Genomic DNA, 12,500 nt, shown 5'->3' with positions numbered 1-12,500 from the left:
AGCAAAAACTACTTTGAAACGTCATTTCAAGATATCGTCAAATTTTTTTTATTTTGTAACTATTTGTCAGTTTTATGTTGAGTGTGTTTGTATGTGTTTTATTCTGTGGGCCTCGTGTCTCGAGTGTCCACTGTGTCAATTTTATGTGTATGTGTGTGCGTGTGCGTGTGTCATTCTGTCGATTATCTGTGGTGTGTGTCTGACTCAGTGTTAAATCTCACGAGGTTCTGTTGTCTAAAACTCCCCGCCATGACCATCACATTCTTTCTCTTTCTCTATCTTTCTCTTTCTCTCTCTCTCTCACACACACACCCCACGGCTTATTTCAATGTGCTATAAAGTTGCCTGCTGCTTCAGTAATTAAGTATTAAAATAATTAACAAACAGGTTGTAATAAAAAAAAAAACGTTTGGCATTTCCTTGCCTGTCTGGCACCCTTTATTCCTCTGAGATCACCACCACAATGCAAATGGAGGGGACTGTGTTTATGAATATTATTGATGCATGCATGCGTGTTTGCGTGTGGGCATTGATGCATCCGTTTATGTGCGTGAGGGGGACCGGACGATTCCTTCAACGCACTTATCAGATCGGACGTTTCGTTCAAAACTTGAGGCGATTTGTAGAAGGCCTGGTACATTTCGTAGAAGACCTGAAGACGTTTCGTTCAACCCATGCAGACGTTTCATGCAACTGAGCAGACGTTTAGTTCAGGCTGTCTATTTGTTATTATTTGTACTATTATTCGTTATTTAAGAATGTAAATCAGTTTTATGCACACACCAAGCCTACACTGTGAGGGCAAACGTGAACCCTTGCTGTTGGCACGATTGAGATAACCCATAGACCTACAAGAGCCTCAAATTAAAAGGAAGCAACTGAGTGCGTAAGTATGTGTGTTGTCAGCATGTGCGTGAATATCAGAGATGTGACTTGAGTCACAAAGGACTAGACTTGAGCCTTGACTTGGCAATATCAGCTATAACTTGTGCGCAAACCTCGTCACGTCATAAAGTGCCTTCCGCAATGTTGAAGACCACGACTTAACTTGTAAAGGTGTTGCATACAGTGTTAATTTCGTGACGAAATATTTTCGTCATAAATATTCGTAACGATTGTTTTTCCCCTGACGACAATACAACGATGACGAAAAAAACAGCAATGCGTTTGTACGAAAAATAAAACGATATTGATTAATATTTTCGTCAAAAAAATAAAAATGTGACTACAATACCACCCGAGACGAAAACCAATAGGAAGCATTTTTGTTAATATGTCACTGAAACATTGGAAAAGAATTGCCTGCTATTTCGCAAGGCGCGACCCTCATCTGCGTCTCCTCCCTCCTCCCCTCCCTCACACACACACACACACACACACACGCAGCAGGTACAGTGACAGGCAGTGGCCGTGACCCTTTTTTAACAGCAGTAGCCTACTTTTCAGTGCAATCCTGGCTGGAAAAAATATTGTTGCCCATTTATCCATGAGGAAGAAGTTTAAGCAGTCATGAAATAGTGGTGCTGTCGCACAGTAGCAAACATATTTCTCTGCATTTTTGTGGAACTTCTCCACTCCCTGCGCTTTCATGAACCTGCTACCCGACGGTCGTTGTTTGATCTTTTTTCAATGTTCGCTAATGTTTGTAGGCTAATTTAAGGGTCTATGCGTAGGCAAAAGCCTTCTGATAAGAATCACTTTAGTGCCGATCGCAAAGGATTCGGAAGTGTGGAGTTTTGCGACTTGTTTCAGTCAAGGACACTGAAATAGGAAGTGAACGACCCTTCCACGCTTTCAAATGAGTTATTGCAATAACGTCCTGCGAATGCATGCAACCATGGACACACAACCATGTCAACGAGAGCGCGTGTCACGTGCCATCACAACTTTGCATCAAGCAAATAATATGCAACAGCTTGCAATACGCGCACGAGAGAGAGAGAGAGAGAGAGAGAGAGAGAGAGAGAGAGGTCTTCCAACAGGTGCCGTGCCATTCGCCTGCATGCAGGGGCGCCTGCAGACTTGACCAATACGCACCAACAAAATTTGCGTAGCACACATAACCAGCTAACCAGCTGTCAGTGCTGCCGTCCGAAGCTAGTATGCTACAAAGCAAAGTTCCGTACCTCTCATAAAACCGTCTCTGTAGAAAGCCACAATACACAGAACGGTAACCAAAATACTTTAGGAAATATGACACCAGAAGCAAAGTACCCTATAATATTTGCCGCGGCGGGCTCAGTGATGAATGAAACAGCTTAGCCTACCTGTACTGCTACCATCCGATGCCTTCTTCCTAGCCCACATGACAACTGGATTTTGGCTACGATTGAAACTTGTCACTTTCAAGACATTAACTTCGGTTATTTGACTGTTCTGCCATCAGCGACGCCACGACATAGGCTATGTGTTATTCCAAGTGGGAAATAGAGAGCTGTCTTTGCTAACTAGAACTACTAGACTTAAATTTGCGGGCTATGTCTGACTGGAGGTAGCCGCTCAAGTTAGAATTCCGCTGATGGAACTAGAACTTGTTACTGTATCTTTTTTTCAGGAGCGCGCGACTTTTACGCACAGAAGCAAAAAGCAGGCAATCTGCCTTTGTAAATTAATGGTGCCCAATGGAGTCTCTGCTCTTTAATTTGCTTCATGCTGCTTCTTCTCATATAATATGTTGCATTGTCACAACATTCATAGAAGACACAATAGGTGTAATATTTATTTAAAAAAAAAAAAAAAAACTTCCTCCACTGGTGAAGGTACCCACAGCCGTACGGCTCCAGGCGTCCTTGCCTGCATGCACCTACTGTACCCCGCGACGCTCTTGATTAGTGGTATACCCACAAGTAGGCTATTTTTTCATAACGTGCAGTCCCGTTTTCCCCCGAAGTCGTTCTAAAATATCGACAGAGATTTATGAGTGTCGCGGCCATGATTTTTTACACATTGGAGCGCACTGGCTTATAAGACGCTCTGGCAGTTTTTTTTTTTACAATATTTTCTTATTAGCCTACAATATGTTATTTTAATCATTGATTTCCCCAAATGGTAGGCCCTATTTTAGTTTGACAATTTTATAGAGAAGTGTAGACAAGAGGAAATAATGTAATAGCCTATTTTAGTCGACTAAAATTAATTTAGATTTCGTCGACTAAAATTGTATGAATTTTAGTCGACTAAAACTAGACTAAAACAAAAATGATTTAGATGACTAAATTGTGACTAAAACTAAAATTACATTTTCGTCAAGAGACTAAAACTAAAACTAAATTAAAAATTCCTGTCAAAATTAACACTGGTTGCATATCAACGCGGAATGCACAGGCTGGCATCATGTATAGGCGTATATACAGTATCTCACAGCTAGTGCTTTCTGCTTTGTGGTGCAGCACCTTTTCAAGTTAAGTCGTGCTGCTCAAACGCAACGGTAAAGCACTTTTGTTACATGACAAGGTCTGTGCAGTTTTCCTCCAGTGTCTGCGATACATTTCTATTGCTAAACACAAAAATGCTCTACTATGCTTGGTCGAAAACCATGCCTAACCCTAACCTCTCAGTAATGCAATGTTCTGCTGTTTTACATTTGCCAAGTACAGTGAAATAAGCAAGGGATTGGCAAATTTGTTGTGAAATACCAAAACTATCCCTAAACCCAACCTGTCATAGGGCGTTATGGAGCTATGTGTTAATTTGCAAAGGCGTACTGCACAAACACGATAGCCCGTTCAAATCGGCGTGTTAGCTTACTTACTCGTCATGATGCCATGTTGTACATACACCTGAACATGATTAGTGTTGTACCGATGCCATTTTTGGCCCGGATACCGATACCCGATACCTGGCTGTGCAGTATCGTCTGATACCGATACCATACTATTTTAAATGTATATATGAAGGGCTGTAGTGCATACTACTTGGATGTAAAATCATTGCATGGGTTTGTGAGGCTGCTGCCCACTTTTGTGAAACAGGAAAAAGACAAATACAAAGTGAATCCAGCAAAACTAAATTCAAGGCTGTTTAAGTGTCATACAAGCACCTGTAAATGGTATCGGTGCCCTATTTGTTGGTACTAGCCGATACCGATACCACAATTTTAGTGTCGATCCACCGATCCTGGTATTGGTATCGGTGCAACACTAAACATGATGTCAGTCTGCATGATGAGACTGTGTGTGCGTGTGTGCATGAAATGAATTGAAGCCACAACATTGTTCCAGATGAGAATGTTGAATTTATTCTGCAATATTACACACACAACCTTCATTACAGTACATAAGACACTCACACACACACATATATATACATATACATATATACTGGCTTCAGTGCAGTACACTGTGGTTTGCAGTTTTGCTGCACTGTAGTTATCCCCATTAGACAAGAGCTGTGTGTGTGTGTGTGTGTGTGTGGGTGTGTGTGTGTGGGTGTGTGTGTGCGCACGGATGTATTCCAATATGCAGACTCCCGCCCTCCCTTACCTCCTTGTAGGCTCGTGATGACAACAGAATTGTATTTCAATATCTCACAAAAGCTCAATTCTAATGTCATCTTCTCATTTGCACATGGTTATGGTGAATGAAGAATAGTCCCCCGAAAGTTGTTGTGGCTAGGCTGACACCGGGAAACTTTAGAGTTTTCTCTACGGAGGCAGGGCATCAGCAAAACAAGCACAGATCCAGGAAGGGAGTCCGCATATTGGAATCCACCCAGAGTGTGTGTTGTTGGGGTGGGGAGGGAGTTTGTCGTCAGTGTCAACGTCCCCATGGGCAGACGGATAAGTTTGACTAAAACACACACATACTGAAATACACACACACACACACACACACACTCCCAGGGGCACGACACATACAACAGTACTCATCACCATGACAAACAGACCAGAGGGGCAGCCAACACACACACACACACGCGCACACACACACACGGGAGTGATAGAGGGAGAAAGAAAAGAGTAGAGAGAGGGCACAAGAGAAAAAAAGGGGAAGAGAGAATAAAAAAGAGAGGAGTATGTACAAAACGTCAGTTAAAAAGTTTGAACATAATGGTCAGTTTAACTGTAAGTAAATAATAGTCAGTTGAACGGTATAATGGTGGACAGTCTAACAATAATAATAATCTTCATTCCGTGTTCTTATCGATTCAAGTCTATAGTTCTACAAGAGTTTTATCCTTTACCCAACACATTTTGACGGTGTATCTTCAATCTTCATTAGAGGACCATGTGTGACGCGCTTTGAAATCAGTGGATGTTGTGGATGTGTGTTGTTGTGGATTTTAAAGCACGAAACACATAAACATCCATGTGAGCGACTCTCTGAAGTTTCACTGTCGAAACATGTAGAGGTGGTAGTGTCTAAAACACAAGCAAACTAAACACTTGAGTACTGAGCTTGAACTGTGCTGCTAGTCTTGAATACAACAGAGGCGCGCGCGCGCGCGCGTGTGTGTGTGTGTGTGTGCTCTTTGCCGATTTTGCGAGTCTTGGAGGGTTAACTGGCCAGATAGATGACCGATGACACCACCCCTGTGACATCACAGCCTGGTTGCTGTGGTGAGGGAGTGAAGCCATTTTGACATCACCACGTTTCATAATGCCACTGTTGCCATGGTGATGGGCGGAGCCTTTATGACGTCACCGAGGTTGCCATGGCCAGCCCGCATGCACAGATTCTATTGGTGACTGCACCAGAGACAGTCCATTCTGAATTAAAATGAAAAGAATCTTTGACCGCACCACGCACGCTGACTTCACCGCCCACACACGGGCTAAGGGTTCCGCCCCATTATGACGTCACTGCGTGCAGAGCCGGGCTGCGATCCATATCCATGGCAACAGACAGCTCTGTCTAGGAGTCTCACAACACGCACACACATGCACGCACGCTACTCACTCCAGGGAATGTGAACACAACCATTTACACTTGCGAGCACGCACACTCACACGGATGCACGCACGCACACACACCCTCTCATACTCAGTCTATTTGTGCAATTCAGTGCAAAGACACCTAGGCGTCATGTGTGAGAAAAGCAGGACTACATAAGCAAGCCAGAGAGAGAGAGAGTGAGAGAGAGATGATACGAGGGGAAAAGTTTGTGGTTAAAATATTAGTGTTGATAAAAAAATGTGACAGTGTGATTAGCAGTGAGTTAGAGAATGAATGACATATAAGAGCTGCAGTACCTGTGAGCAATAGTGTCTGTGTGTGTGTGTGTGTGTGTGTGTGTGTGTGTGTGTGTGTGTGTGTGTGTGTGTGTGTGTGTGTGTGTGTGTGTGTGCGCGCGCGCGTGTGTGTGCGCGCGCGTGTGTGCACGTATGTGTGTGTGTGTGTGTACACGCATGCGTGTGTGTGTGTGTGTTCTGCTGAAGTGCTTTGTGTTTAGTACCCGTGTGTGTGTGTGTGTGTGTGTGTGTGTGTGTGTGTGTGTGTGTGTGTGTGTGTGTGTGTGTGTGTGTTGAAGTGCATTGTGTTTAGTACCTGTGTTTCATTTAGTGGGAAATGTTTATCACACCACATATCGTCATGGAAACATGCACACAAGTCAAAGACCCTCCACACACACAGACACACATACGCACATACATACACACACATACACACCTCCCCTCACCTCTCCCTGAGCTGATGAATATAAGGCCAACTAGTGGAGGGAAAGGGGGAGGTGAGAGAGAGAGAGAGAGAGAGAGAGAGAGAGAGAGAGAGAGAGAGAGAGAGAGAGAGAGAGAGAGAGAGAGAGAGAGGAGAGGAGAGGAGAGGAGAGGAGAGGAGAGGAGAGGAGAGGAGGGATAGAGAGCGAGAGGAGGAGAGGAGGACAGGGGAGAGGGAGGAGAAAGGAAAGGAGAGGAGAAACAGAGAGATGCGTAAAAGGTAGCAGAAGGAGAAGCGGTTTATAAAAAGTATGATTATCTATTTTGACACAAGTAACAAGAATTAAAGAAGGAACACACACACACACACACACACACACACACACACACACACACACACACACACACACACACACACTTGTGCTTCAGAATTTAAGTCAGAAAATACAGGCCACGAGTAGCGCGCACACACACAGAAACATAGATACACGCACACACACGCAGAGGCAGGGCACGTGTCTCACATCCCTGTATCTCCATAAAGGTGGGGTGGGGGTGAGGGGTGCGTGAGGCGTTTCCTTGACGATGGCAGGCAGGCCCGTGACGGACAGCTGACTGCAGAGAGGGGGGGCGGGGCTTGGCGAGTGGGTGGGGCAGGGGGTCTTCAGCGCGGCGAGAAACCTGTTGCTATGCTACAGCCAACCACCTGCGTCATGTCCCAGATCTGTCAGGAAGAGAGCCAATGGAAACACACTTACACACACAGCCAATGGAAATACACATAGAAGTAAGAGTTGGGCTTATCCCATTGACCTCCATGTACCATTTGTAAACAAAGATGGCGGCTTATGGAGCATTTGACACACAGATCGCCATTGACATAGTTCCAAAATAGATCCAAGAAGTGAGCGTTGAACACAGAAAAGTGCAATAAAGGTAGGTAAATGTAATAAATTTCAATTCATTTTTATGTCATCCTTGTAGTGTGTTAGCCGATGCCTAAAATTATTTGAATATACGTGAATCACGTCACCAACTGACTTCCTGTTGTCACAACTCTGAATTCCATGGGGTCTTTCCAATATCCTAACTCCCATCCTCTCCAAGTGCCTTGTGATGACCTCACAAGACGTCATTGATGACACAACCTTAATTCAATATCTCGCAAAGGAGCAACTGAAAGGTCATTGTCTCATTTGCAATCGGAATCTAGAAAGGGGAGAAAAGTTATTGTGGCTCGGCTGACAGTGGAAACTTTATTGATTTCTCCACAAAGGCGGGGTGTCACGTGACGCACAAGGCCACAGGCACAGGTTGAGGACGGCAGTCGGGGTATTGGAAAGGACCCCTTCGCTCTGGAAAAAATTGTTACACACACAACCACTGGTAGTTATCCTCTGCTGGGGTCCATGTGTGTGCGCGTCTGTGTGTGTGTCTGTGTGTGTGTGGGTGTGTGTGTGTTACCTTGACGACGCGGTCGCTGCCACATGTGGTCATGAGTCCTCTGCTGGGGTCCAGGTCCATGAAGGAGATGTTGTGTTTGCCCTCATGGAACGAAGCCAGTGCCGTCCGACTAACACACACACACACACACACACACACACACACACACACACACACACACACACACACACACACACAGGAAAACACATGATGCATGTTAACTACGCGTGCATTTAAACAGGTTGTCCAAAAACTATATTGCACGCAGTGTGTGCGTGTGTGTGCGTTTGCACGCTCACTATTCGCCTTTCATGGAGTTGTAGCGGACATTATGCACACATGTGCAAGACTCTCAACCTCTGACGTGTGTGTGTGTGTGTGTTTATACTCATTCCTTGTTGTTGATGGAGTTGTACAGGCGTCATGAGTGTGTGTGTGTGTGTGTATGTAAACACTGCCTCCTCGTCTTTGATGGAGTTGTAGCAGGCGTCATGAGTGTGTGTGTGTGTGTGTGTGTGTGTGTGTGTGTGTGTACTCACTCCTCGTCTTTGATGGAGTTGTACAGGCATCGTGTGTGTGTGTGTGTGTGTGTGTGTGTGTGTGTGTGTGTGTGTGTGTGTGCTCACTCCTCGTCTTTGATGGAGTTGTACAGGCATCGTGTGTGTGTGTGTGTGTGTGTGTGTGTGTGTGTGTGTGTGTGTGTGTGTGTGTGTGTGTGTGTGTACTCACTCCTCGTCTTTGATGGAGTTGTACAGGCATCGTGTGTGTGTGTGTGTGTGTGTGTGTGTGTGTGTGTGTGTGTGTGTGTGTGTGTGTGTGTACTCACTCCTCGTCTTTGATGGAGCTATGGCAGGCGTCACACATCCGCACCTGGAACTCGAACCCCATCACAGGGAACGAGGAACGCTTGGAGCTGCACTTCCCACACACCGCCTGGCCACACCTCCTGCAGTGATGCTGCACACACACACACACACACACACACACACACACACACACACACACACACACACACACACACACACACACACACACACACACACACACACACACACACAGAGTTAGAGCTGCACTTCACACACCGCCTGGCCACACCTCCTGCAGTGATGCTGCACACACACACACACACACACACAGTTAGAGCTGCACTTCACACACAGCCTGGCCACACCTCATGCAGTGATGCTCTAACACACACTCACAAACACACACACACACACACACCCCTACTGTACCTGTCGCAGGCCGAGGGTCTTGGTGTCCCACATCTGTTTGAGGTTCCAGAAGAACGGCTGCTCACACACCTGACACGAGTCACTATCCAACCACTGGGGAGCCTACACACACACACACACACGCACACACAAACACACACGTTTGAGTGTGTGTACCTCTTGTCTTTGCTATCCACGTTCCAGATACTGATAGCACTGTTGTTAGTGTGTGTACCTCTTGCCAGTGTGTGTCAATGTTCCAGACTGTAATGGCTGTATAGTGTGTGTGTGTGTGCGTGTACCTCTTGCCATTGTGTGTCAATGTTCCAGACTGTAATGGCTGTATAGTGTGTGTGTGTGTGCGTGTGTGTGTGTGTGTGTGTGTGTGTGTGTGTGCGTGCGTGTGTGTGTGTGTGCGCATGTGTACCTCCTGGCGTTGTGTGTCCATGTTCCAGACTGTGATGGCTCCGTCTGTTGAACAGGAGATCAGCTGTCGCGTCAGCTGCAGGTAGCGAACCGCCTGCACCTTCTCACTAGTACACACACAAGCACACGCACACGCGCACGCGCACGCGCACGCGCACGCGCACGCACACACACACACACAGAAACACGCGAAAACACACAAACACACAGAAACAGAAACACAAGGAGTTGGAAGCTTGTAATTTTACACTGCACAGCAAACACAGCCAGCGAAAAATACATAGCTATATATTCGTAGTAGTAGTAGTAGTGTGAGTGTATGTGTGTGTGTATGTTTATGTGTGTACAGGAGATGAACAATGAAACTGAAACCCCTGTCATTTTAGTGTGGGAGGATTCATCGCTAAATTGGACCAACCTGGTGGTTGCACCAGTAAGAGCATAGTGTGAAGGTTTGATGAGCAGCTTAAGAGCACAATTTTGCTCAAAACATGACTACGCACACACCAATATGGCTGACATATCAGAGTTCAAGAGGACAAACTGTTTGTGCACGTCTTGCTGGCGCATCTGTGACCAAGACAGCAAGTCTTTGTGATGCATCAAGAGCCACAGAATCCAGGGTAATGTCAACATACCACCAAGACGGATGAACCACATAAACAGGACTAACTGTGGACGCAAGAGGTAGCTGTCTGAAAGGGATGTTCGGGTACTAACCCCAATTCTAGCCAAAAAAAAATAAAACCACAGCTGCCCAAATCATGCCAGAATTAAATGTGCACCTCAACTCTCCTGTTTCCACCAGAACTGTCCTTTGCGAGCTCCACAGGGTCAATATACACAGCCAGGTGTATCTATTATTGTGGTTTAAAGCACAAAGTTTCCATTTGTTTGTCTAACCGCTGCATATTAACTGGTGTCCCTGTAGCAGTAGTATTAGTAGTGTGTGTGTGTGTGTATGTGTGTGTGTGTGTGTGTGTGTGTGTGTGTGTACTAACTGGTGTCCTTATAGTAGTTGTAGTTCTAGTGTGTGTGTGTGTGTGTGTGTGTGTGTGTGTGTGTGTGTGTGTGTGTGTGTGTGTGTGTGTGACGGTTTGTGTGTATACGAACTGGTGTCCATGTAGCAGCAGTAGTGTGTATGAGTGTGTATACTGACTGGTGTCCTTGTATCAGTAGTGGTGTGTGTGTGTGTGTGTGTGTGTGTGTGTGTGTGTGTGTGTGTGTACTAACTGGTGTCCTTGCAGCAGTAGCGTTCGTCCTTTCCGTCCTCCAATGTCCCACATGATGATGGAGTGGTCCGCAGCCCCGGAGAACAGCAGCCTCTGGACCGGATCCCACCATAACGACCCGATACTGCCTACACACACACACACACACACACACACACACACACACACACACACACACACACACACACACACACACACTATGAGAACAGCAGCCTCTGGACAGGATCCCACCATAACGACCCGATACTGCCTACAAACACACACACGCACACTCGCGCACACGCGCGCGCACACACACACACACACTAGAGTGTGGCTTGAGACGTTTTTTTTCTGTCCGAGCCCGGCCCTCAGCCGACAGAAAAGTGAAGTGATCGATCCCGACCCGAGCCCGAGACTAATTAAAATGTTTGTGTTCGAAGTTCGAACCCGTCCGAAGCCCGAGACCACTGTAATAACAACAGAACCTGTGCGAAAGCAAGATTTTCTATGTGGGCTCCTCCATACTCAAAATAGCACGTGATAAATAGCCAGGATAGGCAAAGACGTTAGGATGAGGCAATTTGCAGTAGCCTAATTTAGTTAAGTATAAACACACACACACACACACACACGCACACACGTACACACACACGCACACACGTGACAGCGCAGCTTATGTTTCTTTCGGTTAGACTAACCAGAGATGTTGGGTGCGGTGATCGAATGCATGGCAGAGGCGTGAGAGGATAAGAAAGGCGAAAACTAACGAATACGTTTTGGATGCAGACAGTCAGCGCGGCTACTAGCATTGGTTACGTTACTGTTAGTGCAAATAAATACCCGCGAGCCCCGTGAAGCTGCCGCTCCTTGTCGTTACGAAGGATGGGCTATAAGTTAACCCCGAAGAACAGTAGCCTGTTTGGCCCTCCAAGAGAATGCCATTTCCCCTGATGTCCATGCGGTCAATATAAAATCAGAAAAGGTTGCACGCGCATAGTTAGAACTGTACAGTAAAAATAACAACAATTAAGAACCTACATGAAGGACATGACATGTCACAGCGGAAAAATTGTAACAGGAAACCTCTCCGCCCCTACCTTATACTCCACGTAATGTGTGCGTCTTCTAGTTATCCATATTATGCTCCTTGCTAGCCCATGCTAGAAATGTAATCCTTGGTGAACAATGCAGTGACAAACTTCGTCATTTTATGTTCAATATTCAAGACAGCCTCGAAGGCATGGCCTACACTAGGCCTACAACAAAAGACCATGCGCTCACTGACAACTGTTGATTTGGCGCTTATTAAGAAAGCAAGTTGACTCGGCATCCCTGCTCGGCTGACTCGGAGTGGGCGTCCAAATGTTGCCACTGGTAACTGGCGCGTCCATACAGCCAATAATAATCACTCGTACGAGTAGCTTACCAACATTTTCATTGATGCATATTCAATTACTTATTTTTTAATCTCAAAACAGCCGTTTCCATGAACTGAAACTTTTCCTCTGGTTGCTTACAATTTTCACAATGTCTGTTTGCTTCAAGCCCGAGCCCGACCCGAGTCCGACAGATATTCTATTTATTTTGTCCCCGTCCGGCCCGGCCCGT

General features: G+C 45.8%; 1 protein-coding gene across 1 annotated transcript in view; it reads right to left on the bottom strand.

Moving 5' to 3' along the window:
* Positions 1 to 4,217: 4,217 nt before the first annotated feature.
* The window catches only part of wdfy1 (WD repeat and FYVE domain containing 1), a 15,278-nt gene continuing 6,995 nt past the window's right edge, over positions 4,218 to 12,500 (bottom strand). Inside the window, exons 7-12 of the mRNA XM_063205003.1 lie at positions 10,912 to 11,038; positions 9,680 to 9,785; positions 9,274 to 9,375; positions 8,865 to 8,995; positions 8,060 to 8,168; positions 4,218 to 7,319 (exon numbers count right to left, since the gene is read on the bottom strand). Of these exons, the coding sequence (XP_063061073.1) occupies positions 7,260 to 7,319; positions 8,060 to 8,168; positions 8,865 to 8,995; positions 9,274 to 9,375; positions 9,680 to 9,785; positions 10,912 to 11,038 (635 nt within the window). The 3' untranslated portion in view covers positions 4,218 to 7,259. The remainder of the gene's footprint in view (positions 7,320 to 8,059; positions 8,169 to 8,864; positions 8,996 to 9,273; positions 9,376 to 9,679; positions 9,786 to 10,911; positions 11,039 to 12,500) is intronic.

The sequence above is a fragment of the Engraulis encrasicolus genome, chromosome 8, assembly GCF_034702125.1.
Source record: "Engraulis encrasicolus isolate BLACKSEA-1 chromosome 8, IST_EnEncr_1.0, whole genome shotgun sequence".
Classification (NCBI taxonomy): Eukaryota; Metazoa; Chordata; class Actinopteri; order Clupeiformes; family Engraulidae; genus Engraulis; species Engraulis encrasicolus.
This window is presented reverse-complemented; position numbering and strand designations above follow the sequence as displayed.